Below are 22,284 nucleotides of genomic sequence, written 5' to 3'. Positions count from 1 at the left end.
TCCCATCGAGCCATGCGCCCTCTGAGCTTTAACTCTATTCGTACAAGATTGTAGGTGCGACTGTCCTCACTCATGAAACAATCTCACCTGGCATCCCAGAAGTAGGTGAAACATGGTTATACTACCAGTATAACTCCAGAGCCATATCATAATGCCTTAACTAAATCACCACCAGCTTAACCAGGTCAATGTCCAGTGCTTCGTGTTTAACAATTCCGATGATTGGATAAAGTTCTGTTACCACTCAAGTCTTATGAACGCAAAACACATAACCATGGCTGGGTCACTACACATAATATAGCCCATTCACAAACAAAAGTTCAGAATGGTAGTGGCAAACATGAAAAGAACCTGATGTGTCGCTTGAGCAGCATGACAGGAAGCAATTATTAGTGACCCATCTGAATCAAAGATCAGAGAAACTGGAATTACAGACAGAGGGGATGCTGGAACAAGAGACGCTCTGAAGATCCATGGGAAACAGTCCCCATTCCAGTGGTCTCCTAGGCTTTCTGTTCAAGAACAGGACACAAAAAAAACAGATCTTTCCAGCGGTAGTTAGTTTTCCTAAGGTTACCGACACCAAAGGGATTTTTCCACCACTGAATGGATGGTAAAATATATTTTATGCCTTTGAGGACCTGAACAACAAAAAGCCAATTTGCCTTCAATGTTGTTTCTCTTGTTCCAAGTGGTCATTTTGTTAAGAGACCAAGTTAAAGTTAATCAATAGCTGTCCTGGTCCAGCTGGACAAAGACCATGTCTGCTCTTTGAGCCTGACCATGTCTGCTCTTTGAGCCTGACCATGTCTGCTCTTTGAGCCTGACCATGTCTGCTCTTTGAGCCTGACCATGTCTGCTCTTTGAGCCTGACCATGTCTGCTCTTTGAGCCTGACCATGTCTGCTCTTTGAGCCTTGTCTGAGCTCTGACCATGTCTGCTCTTTGAGCCTGACCATGTCTGCTCTTTGAGCCTGACCATGTCTGCTCTTTGAGCCTGAGTCTGCTCTTTGAGCCCATGTCTGCTCTTTGAGCCTGACCATGTCTGCTCTTTGAGCCTGACCATGTCTGCTCTTTGAGCCTGACCATGTCTGCTCTTTGAGCCTGACCATGTCTGCTCTTTGAGCCTGACCATGTCTGCTCTTTGAGCCTGACCATGTCTGCTCTTTGAGCCTGACCATGTCTGCTCTTTGACCATGTCTGCTCTTTGAGCCTGACCATGTCTGCTCTTTGAGCCTGACCATGTCTGCTCTTTGTGACCATGTCTGCTCTTTGAGCCTGACCATGTCTGCTCTTTGAGCCTGACCATGTCTGCTCTTTGAGCCTGACCATGTCTGCTCTTTGAGCCTGACCATGTCTGCTCTTTGAGCCTGACCATGTCTGCTCTTTGAGCCTGACCATGTCTGCTCTTTGAGCCTGACCATGTCTGCTCTTTGAGCCTGACCATGTCTGCTCTTTGAGCCTGACCATGTCTGCTCTTTGAGCCTGACCATGTCTGCTCTTTGAGCCTGACCATGTCTGCTCTTTGAGCCTGACCATGTCTGCTCTTTGAGCCTGACCATGTCTGCTCTTTGAGCCTGACCATGTCTGCTCTTTGAGCCTGACCATGTCTGCTCTTTGAGCCTGACCATGTGTTTTGAAGTAGGAACTAAAAACACTGGTGGGAGAAAGTAGTCTGTAGTTTCTAGTGACTTCCAGCATGTCGTTCCATTGATTAGACCACCACAGGGTCAGTGAGGGTACAATAACAGAGCTCAGTGGGGAAAGTTGCTTGTTAAAAAGGTTAACAGCCTTCATCATTGCCTATATTCATGTGTGACCTACAGAATTTATGTATCAAATTTAAACTGCTTCGTCCAGGACATAGCTGGATAAATGAAGTCTTAGTTTAAATCAATTGAACCAAAGCAGAAGAGGGCAGGAAGGAATAAACTAAAGCATCATTGCAGGGCCTAACAGGGTTAGTGGCAGGCAGCCAGGATTATTCAACCATTGAAAGTCATATCTAACCCAGGTAGAGGGCTGTCTGTGGGGGTGGACTAAGTCAGCGATGGGCCGTCTCGCTGGAGGATCCATAATCTGAAAAAATATCCACACGATGTTCAGATGATGCATGCACACGCACACAGTGAATGATGGCTTGCTGTGGCAGAATGACCTTAATCCTGCCATGGGGCTGCTGGAAAAACGTGGGTTGTGTATTAAAAGGACTCCCCTACACCTTTAATTGTGCGCACTTAACAGACAGTCACACACACACCAATTGCTCTGTGAAGGCAATAGAAAAAAAGACACTTTTACTTATCAAGATGGATCCATTTCACAACAGCAATGTGAAGAATCTCTAACCTGAACAAGACAGGAATGAAGATTTTTAAAATAGCACAACAGTTGAAAGACCTCCAGAAAACCCAATACATTCCAACATTCACAGCACATTTCTAGTTCACTAATAATGATCTAGCCTGCAGCTCATTCTGAAGTAAAACATTAGCTACTAAACTCAAAGTCAAGTAGATATTTTTTCAAAGGAGTTGATGGCACAGATGTTATGGTGAATAACATCTGTGCCATCAACTCTTGAAAAAAATATCTGAACATCGTGTGGATATTTTTTCAGATTATGGATCCTCCAGCGAGACGGCCAAGGCCCATCGCTGACTGAGTCCACCCCCACAGACAACCCTCTACCTGGGTTAGATATGACTTTCAATGGTTGAATAATCCTGGCTGCCTGCCACTAACCCTGTTAGGCCCTGCAATGATGCTTTAGTTTATTCTTTCCTGCCCTCTTCTGCTTTGGTTCAATTGATTTAAACTAAGACTTCATTTATCCAGCTATGTCCTGGACGAAGCAGTTTTAAATGGGTCGCTAAAAAATATCTATCGGAATGAGCTGAAGAGACACGCCAGCATAACAAGACTGGGGCATAACATCTGTGCCATCAGGTCAGTGGAGCAGATATGTATTTATTTTTATTTCATTTAACTAGGCAAGTCAGTTAAGAACAAATTCTTATTTACAATGACAGCCTACCCCGGCCAAACCCTAACGACACTGGGCCAATTGTACACTGCCCTACGGGACTCCCCCATCACAGCCAGTTGTGATACAGCCTGGAATCTAACCAAGGTCTGTAGTGACACCTCTAGCACAGACCGCTGCGCCACTCAGGAGAAGAGACAAGGAAGCCACTGCTACTTGACTATTAGGACACAAGCCTATTACACATCCCAACATCACCATTAATCATAGGGCTAGGCCTACACCTGGGCCAGCTAGGAGTAATTCACATTTTAGTTAGGATCCACATAACGTCAGCTCATCTTCCTGGGGTCCAACACAGAATTTAAAAGACAACCAATTACATTACACACATTTAACAAGTAGACAATTCAAATTCCTGAAAAAAAAGGTAATACATTAAACATTCGGTGGGATTAGTATCTGTCCAATCATATAATATAGTAAGACGACATCCGCCCCTGCATTCTGTCCCATCATTCATCCAGTGCAGAAGGTTTTGGCCGGCAACAGCATACCGGTCATCTCTGTTACCATGGAGCTGGGCTGAGGGCTACTTATAATTTACACATTGGCATCTAGGGTGGCCCGGTGAATTATTAAATTCAGGGGTGAGATTAACTACAGCAACAGTAAAAGGCCAGGAGAGGAGTGGTGTGCACATCCAAACATACAAGGGCACATCTGTCCTTTTAAAATGATGAAAGATGAGCCGATGCAGTACACAAATTTACAAAACTAACCTGAGCCTAAATACTGATTAAAAACATTGACCATTGTCAGTCCAATGACGTGCCAGCTACCCTACCGGATGTGTGTGAGGGGCCGTGGCGAAAGTGTGTATAGCCTGGACTATGACACAGCCCTCCCAATAAGCCTCTCCAGTCAGACTAAATGTGGAGGCTGGGAAAAAAGTACTGCCTTTGAGACACACAGCTGAACATTGGTGATAATAAGCTTTTACCCCCACCCCACCCCCAAACTAATGCTGCTTATGTAATGAGCTCGGCAATGACAGGGTCACACGAGGAAATTCTGCCTGATTAGAGCGGTGTGTCAGAGAGAAAGAATGTGTCTGACAGCTTACAGTGCCTGTGACAGACAGCGAGAAATGAGGGAGCGTAAGAGTAAAAAAAAGAGACTAGTAATACACCAAGCTGAGGACAACGGGGTCATGTGGCCTAGAGGGGAAGAGCCATGTTGCCATCAGTGTTGTTTGGACAGGATCAGAGAAAAGGGCTGATCAGAGCCTCAGACGGTCAGTCTCTCTACAGTACAGAACAGGGGCTTCCTCTCCATCCACCATGGGAGGATTAGAGCCAATGGGCAAGAGGGCAGCAGGCCTTAGAGAACCAAATAAGCCTGCTCCACTCCCACCCTCTTCCAGGTCAGTCATCTTGAGACCAAGCTTGCATCCAAATGACAGTACCATAAGGTCTGGAAAGGTTTTCACCGTAGAGTCAGCATCTGTCAAGACCTTTCAGATGCGGAAGCCTTTATGAAGAAGAAAAAATAAAATAAAAAAATTAAACAAGGGAGCAATTATTCAGTAGGATTGCCTGTCCTCCTGGTCTGAGGGTGTCAGAGCACTACTGGGGCTTTAGGGACCTAAGCTGAACTGGAAGTCTAACTCGCCCCATTGCAAATTTTATTGCCCGCTGCAGTGAAGCGGCACAGAGCCAGAGAGACAGGCTTGACGCAACAACACTGTCTAACACACACAATTAATGAACAGCCCAACTCTGTTCCCCCCAACCCCAGCTATTAGAGGTTTCAGCTAAATATTTCTCATGGTGATTACCCTGAATGGTCTTTATGAATTACCCAATAAAAACTACCGGTAGTTGGGGGAGAAAAAAACATATGTTAGAAGTATCGGAGCCTTGCACATCTGGATTGTACAATATTTGCACATCATTTTTAAAATTCTTCAAGCTGTCAAGTTGGTTGTTGATAATTGCTAGACATCCAAGTCTTGCAATAGATTCAAGCAGATTTAAGTCAAAACTGTAGTTAGGTCACTCAGGAACATTCAATGTTGTCTTGGTAAGCATCTGTGTATATTTGGCCTTGTTTTAGGTTATTGTCCTGCTGAAAGGTCTCGCAGCGTCTGTTGGAAAGCAGACTGAACTAGGTTCACCTGTTCTTAGCTCTATTCCATTTATTTTTATCCTAAAAATAAAATAAAAAAAACTTGTGCTTACCAATGACAAGCATACCCATCAGTAAAATTTTGTATTGACCCCAAACATAACATTGCTTTGACAATTGCTTTTGCAGTATTAATTAAGTGCCTTATTCCAAGCAGGATGCATGTCAAGAGGTGTGAATACTTTCCAAAGGCATTGTATGTTGTTACGTAAAATGACTTAATGAGCAGCAGTAGCCATAAGCAAAGCAACCCTTGCCCTCATACCAGGCCTGACAGTTGGAGACTTAAACAGCACAATAGGGAGTGTGGAGGAAAATGCATTACATCATGTCTCGTGCTCTCAATGATGCCTCAAATTGTCCGAGTGGATTAACAGTCATACTGTATTGCACTGTATCACTGAACACGACTGTAGGGTCTAGGCCTACTTTGAACACTATTGTGGCACAGTCCTCTTCTATAGGGTTGTTTGAGTTTTCAATGTGCTTGAGGTAGGGCAGGCGAGTGGTCTGTGGGAGCCTGTGGTCAACAGGTAGGCCTATAATGTGGAATGGAGGTTTGATAAATGATCTGCGAGAGGAGTGAGGGGTTTTGCAATGGAAAGGGTTAAAGGGATACAATATTCTAGCATTTATGCCCTTGCCCAGTCAGATGAACTTCTGGACTTCATTTTATGAATCTGCATGCCACGAGGAAGTTTGTTTTCCTTCAGAGAACACATTTCGGCAGAAAATAGCTTAATTATCATCAGTTAACAGAAGTGCAACACTATTTGGCTAGGAGCCACACAAATAAATGAGCTTACAATGAAAAAGCATGGCATTTGCTGCAAAAACTATGCTTGGCCATCATATTTCTAATGTTGATCATAGAAATAATGTGTAGCCAGCTAGATTGCCTAATGTTTTGCTTGAAGTTAACATTGCATTTTACCTGTGAAAAGACTGCTGATAGAATGCCTGTTCATGAATTCTCATCCGAGTGGAGAAGTACAACTGAAGCACAAAATATGTCTGATGCCAAACAGAAAATAAAGAAATATCTTAGTGCGTTGTTTGTAAATGCAGATCTAAAAAGCTTACGAGTTCCGTGTTAAAGACTTACCCCACTAAAACCAGATAAAGTACATAGAAAAGACGCATTTTATCATCTTTGAGAACTAACAAATCAGCCAAATAAAAGCTAGAGAGATAGGGAGAATTGGAAAATTAAAAAATTAACAGTGAATACAGCAGTATTGATTTTGTTATTGTTGCAACATTTTCTCTCAGAGCCATAGCAAAATGTGTAGAATGAGGACATTTGATTTTTTATGTTGGCATTGGGGGGGGGGGGTAATTCCTAAAGAAGCAAATAAGTGTTTTCCTCATGTTCAAGTAGGCCAGTGATTGCTGCCATTTTGTTGGCGTCAGCCAGACCAGCACTCGTCCGCAAGCTGGTTTTGACAGGCTAGACAGGCTTTGTCGCACAGACGAGTTGCATTGTTCAGATGGTATTTCCACCACAAAAAAAATCAGTCACACATCCTGAGTCAGGGGAGGGAGAGAGGGAAGACCGGTGCTCAGGTGCTCCAGGCTCTCTGATAGCAAATAGTGCATTCAGAAAGTATTCAGACCATGACATTTTCCACATTCCGTTATGTTACAGCCTTGTTCTAAAAAGGGATTTTTTTTACATGCACCTTAGCCAAATACATTTAAACTCAGTTTCACAATTCCTGACATTTAATGCTAGTAAAAATTCCCTGTTTTAGGTCAGCTAGGATCACCACTTTATTTTAAGAATGTGAAATGTCAGCATAATAGTAGAGAGAATGATTTATTTCAGCTTTTATTTATTTCATCACATTTCCAGTGGGTCAGAAGTTTGCATACTAATTGAGTGTATTTGGTAGCATTGCCTTTAAATTGTTTAACTTGGGTCAAATGTTTTGGGTAGCCTTCCACAAGCTTCCCACAATAAGTTGGGTGAATTTTGCCCATTCCTCCTGACAGAGCTGGTGTAACTGAGTCAAGTTTGTAGGCCTCCTTGCTCGCACATTTTTTTCAGTTCTGCCCACAAATTTTCTATGGGATTGAGGTCAGGGCTTTGTGATCGCCATTCCAATACCGTCACTTTCTTGTCCTAAAGCCATTTTGACACAACTTTGGAAGTCTGCTTGGGGTCATTGTCCATTTAGAAGACCCATTTGCGACCTAGCTTTAACTTCTCTAGGGTAGGGGGCAGCATTTGGAATTTTGGATGAAAAGCGTGCCCAAATTAAACTACCTTCTACTCAGGCCCAGAAGATAGGATATGCATATAATTAGTAGATTTGGATAGAAAACACTAAAGTCTCCAAAACTGTTAAAATAACGTGAGTATAACAGAAGTGTTTTGGCTGGCGAAAACCTGAGAAAAATCCATTCAGGAAGTTGGACTTCTTTTTTGGGGTAGTTTTCTATTCAATGCCATTACAGTATCCATTGACTTAGGACTCAAAAGTTCCTATGCCTTCCACTAGATGTCAGTCTTTAGAAATGGTTTCAGGCTTGTATTCAGAAAAATGAGGGAATAAGAGCAATCTGAATGAGTGGACCCTGCCATGTCACAGAGCTTTTTCATGTACGCGACCGAGAGAGAGTACCTTTCTTGTTTACCTTTTATATTGACGTTATTGTCCGGTTGAAATATCAGAGTATTTAGGCTAAAAACAATCTGAGGGTTGAATATAAACATTGTTTGATATGTTTCTATGAACTCCACGGATACAATTTGGATTTGAGCCTGTGGATTACTGAAAACTGAGGTTCAGATATAAAGAGACTTTATCGAACAAAAGGAACATTTATTGAATAAATGAATGTCTGAGTGCAAATATTAAGATGAAAGGTAAATGATTCATTTTCTCTATTTCTGACATGTGTAACTCTTCTACTAGGCTGGTTACTGTTTGTAACGATTTGTCTGCTGGGCTATGTTCTCAAATAATTGTACGGTATGCTTTCGACGTAAAGCATTTTTGAAATCTGACACCGTTAGGTTTAAAGATTAACTTCTTGTGAATCCATGTAAAATAGTTGTCTTTTCTGAATTTTTATAATGAGTATTTCTGTATTTGGCGCTCTGCAATCTCACTGGATGTTGGCCAGGTGGGACACTAGCGTCCCACATACCCTAGAGAGGTTAACTTCCTGACTGATGTCGCTTCAATATATCCACATCATTTTACTCCTCATGACGCCATCTATTTTGCAAAGTGCACTAGTCCCTCCTGCAGCAAAGCACCTCCACAACATGATGCTGCCACCCCCCATGCTTCACGGTTGGGATGGTGTTCTTCGGCTTGCAAGCCTCACCGTTTTTCCTCCAAACATAACGATGGTCAAACAGTTATTTTTGTTTCATCAGACCAGAGGACGTTTCTCCAAAAAGTACGATCTTTGTCCCCATGTGCATTTGCAAACCGTAGTCTGGTTCTTATGGCAGTTATGGAGCAATGGCTTCTGCCTTGCTGAGCGGCCTTTCAGGTCATGTCGTAATAGGAATAATTTTACTGTGGATATAGATACTTTTGTGCTTGTTTCCTCCAGCATCTTCACAAGGTCCTTTGCTGTTCTGGGATTGATTTGCACTTTTCGCACCAAAGTACGTTCATCTCTAGGAGACAGAACGTGTTTCCTTCCTGAGCGGTATGATGGCTGCGTGGTCCCATGGTGTTTATACTTGCGTACTATTGTTTCTACAGATGAATGTGGTACCTTCAGGCGTTTGGAAATTGCTCCCAAGGATGAACCAGTCTACCATTTTTTTTTTCTTCCCCTGAGGTCTTGGCTGATTTTATTTTCCCATTATGTCAAGCGAAAGAGGCACTGAGTTTGAAGGTAAGCCTTGACATACATCCACAGGTACATCTCCAATTGCCTCAAATTATGTCAATTAGCCTATCAGAAACTTCTAAAGCAATGTCTTAATTTTCTGGAATTTTCCAAGCTGTTTAAAGGCAGTCAATTTAGAGTGTTTAAACATTGACCCACTGGAATTGTGATACAGTGAACTTTAAGTGAAATAACCTGTCAGTAAACAAATTGTTGGAAAAATGACTTGTCATGCACAAAGTAGATGTCCTAACCGACTTGCAGAAACTATAGTTTGTTAACAAGTGTGTGGAGTGGTTGAAAAACGAGTTAATGACGCCAACCTAAGTGGATGTAAACTTCCCACTTCAACTGTGTGTGTAAAACATTTCTAAAAACCTGTTTTCGGTTGTGTTATTATGGGGTATTGTGTGTAGATTGCGGAGGATTATATATATATATATATATTATTATTTTTTAAATCCATTTTAGAATAAGGCTGTAACGTAACAAAAATGTGGAAAAAGTCAAGGGGTCTGAATACTTTCCCAAGGCGATGTACATGTATAACCTTTGTGGTAAAAACTCTGGACTGCAGGATCCGACAGTAGCGGTCAGAGAGAACGACTCCAGGTCTGTGATACGGTTGGCCCACTAAGGAAACTTCTGTCAGTGACTAGGCTTACCATTTCTTTACACCTGCTAGGCTTTGTCAGTGAGTTTCACCAATTCATACATATGACAAGGACAAACTGTCATGAACTAGTCAAGGCCTTTTCTGCAGTTCACACACTGCCTTTGTGCCTTGGTCACAGTTCACACATTCTAGCTACAGCTACCCCCGAGCATAGCCTGGTCCTGTATGTTCTTTAGCCAACAGGACACCTGTAACGGGCTTGGCCCACTTCACCATGGCTTTGTGACAAAGGAGCTCCGACATGCTGGAGGACACAGCCACTGACGAGGCCCTGTTAGAGCCATTGTGTACCTCTCTCACTGCCCCATGGGCTGTGACCAATAAACTTGGAAAAATAAAACAAAGTTGTCTAACTTGTAAATTGCTTTCTTAACTTGCAGTGCACACACACTACACAAACCACTAAGTACCTTATTGTATTTGTTTTCAATTTTAAAAAAGGGTCAAAAAAACAAAAATAGTTTCTTAGTAAAAGAGCAATTTCTCAAGCAAGAATTTGCCTAGGAATGCCTGGGAGTGGAAAACTACAAACTAGCCGTTATTGGCAGAGAGGTTTAGAACCCTGTCTTATTGGTCAATTAACAAACGTACCACCTGGTGGTCGCCAGGCAGGCCAAACGTACCACCTGGTGGTCGCCAGGCAGGCCAAAACTCCATCCCACCAAAACATTTTATGCCGCCTTTTCAAACTGCTTACACTAAAAGGGCATTATCATTTTCACACTATTATTCCAACAGTGTATTTATATACATGTTCACACTTTGAAGGCACTGGGCCTTTAACAATAGGCCTCAATCCAAAACAGGAAGTCCAGACTTTTGGTCAGAGTATGCTCAACGCCCAGTAGAACTGGTTACAGAAGGGTGTGCAGCTACTGTCCTTATCTCAGCGAGAGCCCGTTTCATTCTGCTGCCATGGTGTCAGCACAATCACTGCATTCAGAAGCACAACAGCAGATTTTATCTGCAGAGCAGCGTGCACCCTGCCAAATACCAGCGCACACTCAACCCTGTATGCGTGCAAGACCTGATTATACACCTTAAAACTGAGCTAGTGTGAGTCAGAACCAAAGAACTTCCAAGAGTGAGTGACAGACCTTGATGATTAGTAGCCGAGTAAGAGTCCGACAACAAAAATTACAGACTTTACAATTTACATTCATTAACATGTAGGATGTGTGTGTGTGCCCCTCAGGTACACATACATGTGTGAGAATGAAATTTCTCCCTTATCAGCACCCGTCCCTCTGCCATCTGTGTGGTGCCAGGGCAGACATAGAAAGAGATGTTGATAGAAAGAGGCAGAGACTGAGTAAGTGAGACAAGCCTGAGAGAAGAGCGCAAGAGAAAGCCAGTAGCAGAGAGAAAGAGCAAGTGAGGGGGAAAAAAGACCAACAGGGAGAGAAAGCACAGGACCAGATTAAACTTCCAGGCAGAAGGGCCACATGACCGACAGAGGGAGGGAAACAGTGGAAAATCACTGAGACATTCCCCTCTTTCTATTCCAAACAAGAAATGCTCCAGCAACAGTCGCATAGCACCACAGAGTACACTGAACAACACAGGGCTGGCACCACCCACGTGCCCGGTTGAGGGCCAAATGTGCACACTGATTAACGTGCACCGTAGCTGAGCCTACCATGCACTGCTGTTGAGGGTGAATGAGGCGTCGGGGTGACAGCAGGGTAGAGGGCATTTCTTCTCATTAAACTCTAGAGGCTTGTCTGGGCCCTTCAGACAGTGAGCTGTATAAAACAGGCCCTTTATAGGCCATCCGGGCACTTCCATCCCTAGTACTCAGCATTACTGTAAATTCTGCTGAATCTAACTTAGCTAGTAGACTGTATTGCAGCACAGTCTAAGTGGATCCATGTTCAATTTCACATGCCTGTCCAGAATTACATTACAGAGACACCCACATTAGGTGCTATATCCCTCAAAGTCCACTCTGGACCTGGAAGTCAGTTCCACTGCATGTTTTCCCATTGCACCCCTCTAACCAGGAACCGATTTAGACCTGGGACTCCAGGTGTGTGCAGTTAATAATCAAGTACAACAGAAAATCAGCAGGCGCCGGACCTCGTAGGTTAAGAGTTCAGCACCGCTGTCCTATAGGATGCACGCAACACTACTATTTCCAATGACTTAAGGCACCAACATGCGACTCAATCAACGGCGCCACCTCAAGCTCTAATCAATGCTTCTAATAAATTAAAAGTCCTAGGGAAGAACCAGAAAGCATCAGCGTTCTGATGAAAACCATTGAGCAGGGCAGCATTTCTGTCAACAATGCCATTTATGAGGAACAATTTGTTAAAACCAACAATACAATAGGCCTACATAGAGAACTGAGGAAGAAAATGGTAGTGGGAAAATGGAACCTTGAATGGTGGTTTGTGTTTTATAGCAAACTGCCCACTAGAGGGAGTGTTTGCACACATCTATGGGAAAACAGTAGGCTATAGAATGAATGATTTACTGTTCCACATCCGGTGTCCAATTATGGGTCATACTTTGCTTGTTTGAGTAGATATTGGCTTCCTCTATTCCATGATCACCTATATGGCATCATCATCCCAGTGAAAAGATGAATCTGTCTCGCAGGGCCAAGTGTGTCATTGGTAGAACAATGCTAAATGTCCCTTCTCAGAATAGAAGGGAGACATAGAGCTGCACTCCTGAGATTTCACTTCTGGGCTAACTTTTCATGATCCCATGAGGTAGGCCAAGCAAGCAACATTATCTCACTCACACACCTGAAAGAGCTTCATCAAGGCCACAGGGCCACCACACCGCTCCCAGCATGCATCAGCACGTTTCAGCTGCTTCCTGTCAGCAGCCCTCCTGTTGCACAGCAGGGGATTTACCCCTCATCTGCATACTGCTGGAACAAAACTCACAAGCACTCTACCCTATACTGTCTGACTGCTTAAATACAGCCAGTGTCTAACACACTTAGATCAGTTAGGGTCAGATCAGTTAGGGTCTTGTTGAAACAAGGAGAGATTAAGAATAGAGTCAGTGTAGCCTACAAAGGCCTCTTGGTCAATGGCAGTGACAAATGCTTGTCAATCCTACAGATCCTTATAACCATTTAAAATTTAGTGGAAACCCATTTACAACTTAGTAGATTCCCATTCCCTATAGTAGTCTAGCTGATTGACAACTCCCCGTAGACATCACCATTATGCTGCCATGAAGTGTGAACATTCACTGACAGCATAAGAGAGGACTGTGAGAGCCATGCATCAGCCCTCTAATGGAAATCACTAGGTGAAACCAACCAGTCGAGTAGGACACCCATCAGAGAGAGCCAGAGGACTCACTCAGAGGTATGTTGATACTTAATATGTGATGATGTTTCATAGCAGGCCTTTAGGAAAAATAGACTGAAGTGCATTGAAACTTCCCAATCTATAGTTGTCCAAATTAAACCCATAGCTGCATTACTATAACAAATGTTTTAAATGTATTAAAAGTTTGAGCAGATCGAATAAGTCTTCTTATTCACAACAAACTGCAGTGAAGTGCTTGAGCATCAGGATACTATGGTCAAAAAACAAACAAACAAAAAAAAAAGTACAGCATCTTACCTGAAGTTCACACCAGGCAACTTCCACCCAGGTGTCAGTATCCAGACCTTTATAGACAGTCTTGAAGGACCCTCTCCCGAGCTCGATATCGAACTTGAGAAACCGTCCCCCAGGGGACGTGGAAACAGCTTTCATCTCCGCCTCTTCCTCCTCGCTAGCAGTTCTGACAGTGTTTTTACTGCCGTCGGTGGATGTAACATTCAATTTATCCACAGTCTTCTCCTTCTCATCAGCGCTGGCGCTCTCTGTGGCGCTGCCTTTCTTCCCCCCTTGACTCTCAGGACTGGAGCTCTCCTGTGGCCCCAACCGAGCCCCCCGTGTCCTGTCAACTAACGTGCGCAGGCTTACGTTGAGGATTTTACTCCGGTTGTCACATTCTGGCACCTCAAAGGCCTGCTCATCAGAGTCTGAGAACCACAAACTTCTCCTGATGAATCTTTGGCGCACGATCCGCTGATAATTCGATGGAGGATATGCACTTGGGTCGCTCCCACCTCTCACGACCGTCGAAGTGTCCATATTAGTGACGTTTCCGTCTCTGCTAGTCTCATACATATTTATGTTGAGTTCACATTGTGAATTGGGAAGAGATGGGTATTTAAATCCAATGGGCTCAGCACCCGATTCCATGGCGATTTAATTGTTGAGTCACTGACGTTTCCAGATGATTGCCATGGCTATTCCCAAAGTGAAGATGGAGTGGGGGCCGAATATCTGCAGCATACACCCGGTGACAATTCTTCACCATGGGGGTATCAACGGAACGACGTCAGTGTGCACATCAATCTAAACAGAAGCACACAAAAAAAATGTTTTAAGAGTGTTGAAAGATTTAAAAGGAGTGGAAGCCGAAAACATTAACATGCAAAGTTCATTTCTCAAACTATATAAACAAAATCTTGTTTTCTGCTTCCTGGCTCAGTCATACTGACATAGGAATAACTAGCAAAAGTTTGAGAAATTAAAAATGCCAGAGAGGAAAGATGACACTGAAAAACAAATGGTTGTAAAAGCTGGCTGAAAGGATGCATCTAGCCAGATAGCTCTTTATTTTATGTTCACCTGCTAAATGCTGTAGTTCACATTCATTAAATAGCTATCTAGCATTTGGCTAAATAAACAACCTGGACTTAAGGGTAAATGTAACATAGTAGACAAATCTGGGCCACTACAATTTGTATGATATGTTACATATAAAAATTTGTGGATGTCCATCATCCATTTCATATGATTTAAGAATTTGCAATATGTATGATCTAATACAAATTAGTTGTGGCCAACTTTAGCTAGGTGGTTAACTAGCAGTTATAGTTAAAGGGTTAGGGGACGGTCTAGTAGTTGCAAAGTATCAAGAAAAAAAAGTTAAGTAGTTGCAAGCTGCAAATTAGCAAACATTCTAAAGTAGTCTGACCACGTTTACATGCACACCAATATTCCATTATTATACTCAAGTATTTACAATAACTCAAAAAAGCTTGTATCCCGGTTATGAGAAACCTGGATAAGATGCCTGGGATATGCTGATCTAAGACCAGATACTGTGGCATGTAAACATCTTATCCCGTTTACTGTTGTTTTTAAAAGGTCTGCGCAGGCTCAGTTTCCCATATCGTGGGGTGTTGTGTGAAGTCCATAATTTGCCTACTATAATTAATTTATGTTACGTTTCTGCTTATCATTTCTGACATTTGGTAGGCCATTTGTCTGTCAACTATAGTTTGATACATGCAGCTTCTCTGTCATAACTTCTTGCCCCAATAGACTAAATAAAGTGCTCACCAGAATAAAGTCTTAAGTCAATAGAATGAATGCATTGGTTATCTTGTTAATAACAATTGTCTGTTTCGTTTAGGGAACAGGGAGAAAAGTCCAAAACAATGGTAAAATTAGTCCTGTGCAAAACGTCAGTTTCACCAGTTAAGGAAATTAAAATCTGTGAAAAATGACAACACGTTTCTGATAAGACCTCAGTTTGTCTTGGGTGCATATTTTGATTGGTTGAAACATGAAAGTATTCAGACCCCTTTCCACATTGTTACGTTGCAGCCTTATTCTAGAATGGATTAAATACATGTTTTTCCTTCTTAATCTACACATGACAAAGCAAAAACAGGTTGACATTTTTGCTAATTTATTAAATTAAAAAAACAGAAATGCCTTATTTCGATAACTATTCAGAGCCTTTGCTATGGAGACATTAAATTTCTCTGGTGCATCCCGTTTCCAATGAGCATCCTTGAGCTGTTTCTACAACTTGAGTGGAGTCCACCTGTGGTAAATTAAATTGACTGGACATGATTTGGAGAGGCTCACACCCATCTACATAAGGTCCCACAGTTGACAGTTCATGTCAGAACAAAAACCAAACCACGAGGTTGAAGGAGTTGTCCGTAGAGCTCTAAGACAAGATTGTGTCGAAGGAAAATATCTGGGGAAGGGTACCAAAACATAACTGCAGCATTGAAGGTCCCCAAGAACAGTGGCCGCCATCATTCTCAAATGGAAGAAGTTTGGAACAGCCAAGACTCTTCCTTCAGCTGGCCACCCAGCCAAACTGAGCAATCGGGGGAGAAGGGCCTTGGTCAGGGAGGTGACCAAGAACCCGATCGTCAGTCTGACAGAGCTCTAGAGTCCCTCTGGGAAGATGGGAGAACCTTTGAAGGACAACCATCTCTGAAGCACTCCACCAGTCAGGCCTTTATGGTAGAGTGGCTAGACGGAAGCCACATTACAGCCTGCATGTAGTTTTCCAAAAGGCACCTAAAGGACTCAGACCATGAGAAACAAGATTATCTGGTCTGATGAAACCAAGATTGAACCCTTTGGCCTGAATGCCAAGCATCACTTCTGGAGGAAACCAGCAGCATCATGCTATGGGGATGTTTTTCAGAAGCAGGGACTGGGAAACTAGCCAGGACCGAGGGAAAGATTAACAGAGCAAAGTACTTAGAGATCCTTGATAAAAACCTGCACTAGAGCGCTCAGGACCTCCGACTGGGGAAAAGGTTCACCTTCCACAGGACAATGACCATGAAAATAGCTGTGCAGCGACACTCCCCATCCAACCTAAGAGTTTGAGAGGATCTGCAGAGGAGAATGGGAGAAACTCCCCAAATACAGGTGTGCCAAGCCTGTAGCGTCATACCCTCAAGGCTGTAGTCGCTGCCAAAGGTGCCTCAAAAAGTATTGAGTAAATGTTTTTTATACACTTGCAACAGTTTCTATACCTATTGTTTTTTTTTGTTTTTTAACCTTTATTTAACTAGGCATGTCAGTTAGGAACAAATTCTTATTTTCAATGACGGCCTAGGAATAGTGGGTTATCTGCCTGTTCAGCAGGAGAACGACAGATTTGTACCTTGTCAGCTCAGGGGTTTGAACTTGCAACCTTCTGGTTACTAGTCCAACACTCGAACCACTAGGCTACCCTGCCACTTTGTCATTATGGGGTATTGTATTGATTGATGAGGAAAACAATTTAATACCTTTTAGAATAAGGCTGTAACATAACACATTTGGAAATTCAAGGGGTCTGAATACTTTCCCAAATGTACTGTACATACAAAGGTTTCTTTATTTTTTACATTGTAGAATAATAATTAAGACAAACTATGAAATCATGTAGTAACCAAGTGTTAGAATGTCAAGAGTGTGCAAAGCGCTCAACTAGCTTCATGAGATGGAATGCATTTCAATTAACAGGTGTGCCTTGTTTTAAAGTTAATTTGTGGAATTCCTTTCCTTCGTAATGCATTTGAGCCAAATCAGTTGTGTTGTTACAAGGTAGAGGTGGTATACAGAAGATAACCCTATTTGGTGAAGGACCAAGTCCATATTAAGGCAAGAACAGCTCAAATAAGCAAAATAACAGTCCATTATTACTTTAAGACATGAAGGTCAGTCTATCCAGAACATTAAGAACTTTGAAAGTGCAGTCGCAAAAACCATCAAGCGCTATGATGAAACTGGCTCTCATGAGGACCGCCACAGGAAATGAAGACCCAGAGTTACCTCTGCTGCAGAGGATAAGTTCATGCGAGTTACCAGCCTCAGAAATTGCAGCACATATAAAATGCCTCAGAGTTCAAGTAACACATAGATCTCAACATCAACTGTTCAGAGGAGACAGCATGAAACAGGCTTTCATGGTCAAATTGCTGCAAAGTAACCACCACTAAAGGACACCAATAAGAGACTTGCTTGGGCCAAGAAACACACACAATGGACATTCGACTGGTGGAAATTGGTCCTTTGGTCTCAGTCCAAACTTGAGATTTTTGGTTCCAACCGCCATGTCTTTGAGCCGCAGAGCAGGTGAACGGATGATCTCTGTATGTGTGGTTCCCACCATGAAGCATGGAGGTGGTGTGATGGTGCTTTGCTGGTGACATGGTCTGATTTATTTCAAATTCAGGGCACACTTAACCAGCATGGCTACCACAGTGATACGTCATCCCATCTGGTTTGCGCTTAGTGGGACTATCATTTGTTTTTCAACAGGACAATGACCCAACACACCTCCAGGCTGTGTAAGGGCTATTTGACGAAGAGGAGAGTGATGGAATGCTGCATCAGATGACTTAGCCTCCACAATCAGCCTCCACAAGCACCCAACCTCAATCCAATTGAGATGGTTTGGGATGAGTTGGACCATAGAGTGAAGGAAAAGCAGCCAAGCGCTCAGCATATGTGGCAATTGAGAGAATGCCAAGAGTGTGCAAAGCTGTCAAGGCAAAGGGTGGCTGCTTTGAATGTAAAATGTATTTATATGTGTTTAACACTTTTGGTTGCTACATGATTCCATGTGTGTTGTTTCATACCTTTGATGTCTTTACTGTTATTCTACAATGTAGGGGGGGGGGCCTTGAATGAGCACATGTCCAAACAGGACACCCACATAATGGTCTGGGGCTGTTTTTCATGGTTAGGGAAATCTTAACGCTACAGCATAATGACATTCTAGACAATTCTGTGCTTTCAACTTTGTGGCAACAGATTAGTGAAGCGCTTTCCTGTTTAAGCATGACAATGCCCCCATGCACAAAGCGAGGTCCATACAGAAATGGTTTGTCGAGATCGGTGTGGAAGAACTTGACTGGCCTGCAGAGCCCTGACCTCAATCCCATCAAACACCTTTGGGATGAATTGGAATGCTGACCACGGGCCAAGCCTAATCGCCCAACATCAGTGCCTGACCTCATTAATGCTTGTGGCTGAATGGAAGCAAGTCATCGCAGCAATGCTCCAATATCTAGTGGAAAGCCTTCCCAGAGGAGCAAAGGCTATTATAGCAGCAAGGGGGGAGGGACTTCATATTAATTATTTTGAAATGAGATGTTCAATGAGCAGGTGTCCACTTACTTATGGTCATGTGCTGTACTGTCTGCTTGCATAACAGTGTCAAAGATACACACACATTCTCTCAAGACACTGAAAGAAATTACTCCACTCCTGTGGAGTCAAAATAACTTGTATAATTTCACTGCAAGAAATGCATAGTTGTGCAGGAATTATATTACATGTGAGAGGCTGTAGTCCTATAGTCAGAGTCCATATTTCAGTTACTATTTCACCGTATTAATTTAAATTAGGAATATTCTGTTTATTCATCGATACAGGGACACTCATGAGCAGAATATCAAAAGGTGCATTTAAACATATGATCCCAAATAATACCTTAAGTGGGATATGAGCTATAATATATGCCATTTAGCAGACGCTTTTATCCTAAGCGACTTACAGTAATGTGTGCATACATTCTACATATGGGTGGTCCCGGGGATCGAACCCACTACCCTGGCGTTACAAGCGCCATGCTCTACCAACTGAGCTACAGAAGGACCACCGCTACTATCCAGAATACTGTACACATGTAAACGTGGTCTGTGAGGAGAGTAGATGCTAGACATTTGTCATAGGCCCACCTGTCCAACCACCCTTCCCATCATTTTTTGGCTTAAGTAGCCTATCTTATGTAACCATACCAAACACCACATCACACAAATTGAGTGTTCAGGGTTTTCGTTTACCATGTTACGTGTAGTCTTAGAGACCAGGCTTAAATAAAATGTAGCCTGATAAGATACACATCAGCAAGAGCTTGTGAAATAATTGACAATGTGATCTGGTTAGTTATGTTTCCTCAACGGGTAGCTACCTAACACCCAGTCAAAATGTTATTACATTAGTGGTAATTTGTTTGGAGCCTAACGTAACTCGTTTGAGCAGGCAAGGAAGCTGGCTGATGATGCTAGCTAGCCGACTGATGCTAGCCCTGAATGAAACAACGTTGAACCCAGTGACAGTATATAGGAAGGTTGAACCACGACGAGACAGCAAAACGAGAACAGTTTATCAGTTTATCCACAATTGCTTATTTTAGTTCCATATAGCTGTTAGGTCCAAGCTGTAAATAATTATAAACGAGAAAACTGTTGCCAATTCGGACGGAATGTCACCAACCTTGCTTCCCGGCCTCGACTCATCCGATGTGGGAAATACGCGTGCGGTTGAGCTTTCTGCAGCTTACCTGCGCGAGTCTCTGTCATACGACTTTCAGAGGCGATGAATCTTCAAGAGTTGTAATGGTGATGTCCATAGTGTCCGGGTAAATATCCTCAGTATTTAACTTGAACCGTTAATAGGTCGTCAGTGTTTCCCATCACAAAATAAATCAGCCCGGTAAATGCAACTACTGTCTACTGCTGCGAGGTCCCCTTTTTACAGGTTCCACGCCCATAGTAATGACTGGAGGGCCACCCAATTAAAGCGCACGTTTAGCTTGCGACAACAGAGGAGGCGATACGTGTTGACCCAGCCCATTTGCTTTGTCCACCAGTGAAACGGTATAACCCGCAACAACAACAACAACAAAAATACCAACATTGGCTATGGAAGTTGTTCAAAAACGCTACTTCTTTAGACAGTTTTATTTTTTTGCCCTTAACCAACACAAAAACATCCTATGGCGTTCTGCATTAGCATCGAACAGCCCCCGTGATATGTAGCTTTTCAGGGAAGCTAGAAACCATTATATACAGGCAGTTAGAAAAGCCAAGGCTAGCTTTTTCAAGCAGAAATTTGCTTCCTGCAACACTAACTCAAAAAAGTTCTGGGACACTGTAAAGTCGATGTATAAGAACACCTCCTCCCAGCTGCTCACTGCACTGAAGATAGGAAACACTGTCACCACTGATAAATCCACTATAATTGAACATTTCAATAAGTATTTTTCTACAGCTGGCCATGCTTTCCACCTGGCTACCCCTACCCCGGTCAACAGCACTGCACCCCCCACAGCAAGTCGACCAAGCCTTCCCCATTTCTCCTTCTCTCAAATCCAATCAGCTGATGTTCTGAAAGAGCTGCAAAATCTGGACCCCTAGAAATCAGCCGGGCTAGACAATCTGGACCCTGTCTTTCTAAAATTATTTGCCGAAATTGTTGCCACCCCTATTACTAGCCTGTTCAACCTCTCTTTTGTGTCGTCTGAGATTCCCAAAGATTGGAAAGCAGCTGCGGTCATCCCCCTCTTCAAAGGGGGGACACACTCTTGACCCAATCTGCTACAGACCTATATCTATTCTACCCTGCCTTTCTAAGGTCTTCGAAAGCCAAGTCAACAACAGATTACCGACCATTTCGAATCTCACCATACCTTCTCTGCTATGCAATTTGGTTTCAGAGCTGGTCATGGGGGCACCTCAGCCACGCACAAGGTCCTAAACGATATCTTAACCGCCATCGATAAGAAACATTGTTGTGTAGCCGTATTCATTGATCTGGCCAAGGCTTTCGACTCTGTCAATCACCACATCCTCATCGGCAGACTCGACAGCCTTGGTTTCTCAAATGATTGCCTCGCCTGGTTCACCAACTACTTCTCTGATAGAGTTCAGTGTGTCAAATCGGAGGGTCTGCTGTCCGGACCTCTGGCAGTCTCTATGGGGGTGCCACAGGGTTCAATTATTGGACCGACTCTCTTCTCTGTATACATAAATGATGTTGCTCTTGCCGCTGGTGAGTCTCTGATCCACCTCTACGCAGACGACACCATTCTGTATACTTCTGGCCCTTCTTTGGACACTGTGTTAACAACCCTCCAGGCAAGCTTCAATGCCATACAACTCTCCTTCCGTGGCCTTCAATTGCTCTTAAATACAAGTAAAACTAAATGCATGCTCTTCAACCGATCGCTGCCTGCACCTGCCCACCTGTCCAACATCACTACTCTGGACGGCTCTGATTTAGAATATGTGGACAACTACAAATACCTAGGTGCCTGGTTAGACTGTAAACTCTCCTTCCAGACCCACATCAAACATCTCCAATCCAAAGTTAAATCTAGAATTGGCTTCCTATTTCACAACAAAGCATCCTTCACTCATGCTGCCAAACATACCCTTGTAAAACTGACCATCCTACCAATCCTCGACTTCGGCGATGTCATTTACAAAATAGCCTCCAATTTCCTACTCAACAAATTGGATGCAGTCTATCAGAGTGCCATCCGTTTTGTCACCAAAGCCCCATATACTACCCATCCTTGCGACCTGTACGCTCTCGTTGGCTGGCCCTCGCTTCATACTCGTCGCCAAACCCACTGGCTCCATGTCATCTACAAGACGACTGCTAGGTTAAAGTCCCCCCTTATCTCAGCTCGCTGGTCACCATAGCATCACCCACCTGTAGCCGGTGCTCCAGCAGGTATATCTCTCTGGTCACCCCCAAAACCAATTCTTTCTTTGGCCGCCTCTCCTACCAGTTCTCTGCTGCCAATGATTGGAATGAACTACAAAAATCTCTGAAACTGGAAACACATATCTCCCTCACTAGCTTTAAGCACCAGCTGTCAGAGCAGCTCACAGATTACTGCACCTGTACATAGCCCACCTATAATTTAGCCCAAACAACTACCTCTTTCCCTACTGTATTTATTTTATTTATTTATTTTGCTCCTTTGCACCCCATTATTTTTATTTC

At 43.1% G+C, this 22,284-nt stretch overlaps 1 protein-coding gene across 11 annotated transcripts in view; it reads right to left on the bottom strand.

Annotated features, from left to right (window-relative positions):
• Positions 1 to 20,054, bottom strand: part of LOC124019422 (serine/threonine-protein kinase WNK2-like) — a 69,627-nt gene extending 49,573 nt beyond the window's left edge. For 8 of the 11 annotated variants that reach the window (XM_046334751.1, XM_046334758.1, XM_046334759.1 and 5 more), the window contains exons 1-2: positions 19,765 to 20,054; positions 13,303 to 14,088 (exon numbers count right to left, since the gene is read on the bottom strand). In XM_046334751.1, the coding sequence (XP_046190707.1) occupies positions 13,303 to 13,932 (630 nt within the window). In that variant the 5' untranslated portion in view covers positions 13,933 to 14,088; positions 19,765 to 20,054. The remainder of the gene's footprint in view (positions 1 to 13,302; positions 14,089 to 19,764) is intronic. The other 3 variants (XM_046334761.1, XM_046334762.1, XM_046334753.1) reach the window with 2 other exon arrangements.
• Positions 20,055 to 22,284: the final 2,230 nt, after the last annotated feature.

This window comes from Oncorhynchus gorbuscha, unplaced genomic scaffold (genome assembly GCF_021184085.1).
Source record: "Oncorhynchus gorbuscha isolate QuinsamMale2020 ecotype Even-year unplaced genomic scaffold, OgorEven_v1.0 Un_scaffold_918, whole genome shotgun sequence".
NCBI classification, from domain to species: domain Eukaryota; kingdom Metazoa; phylum Chordata; class Actinopteri; order Salmoniformes; family Salmonidae; genus Oncorhynchus; species Oncorhynchus gorbuscha.
Note: the sequence above shows the minus strand (reverse complement) of the source record. Positions and strands in the feature narration are given on the sequence as shown.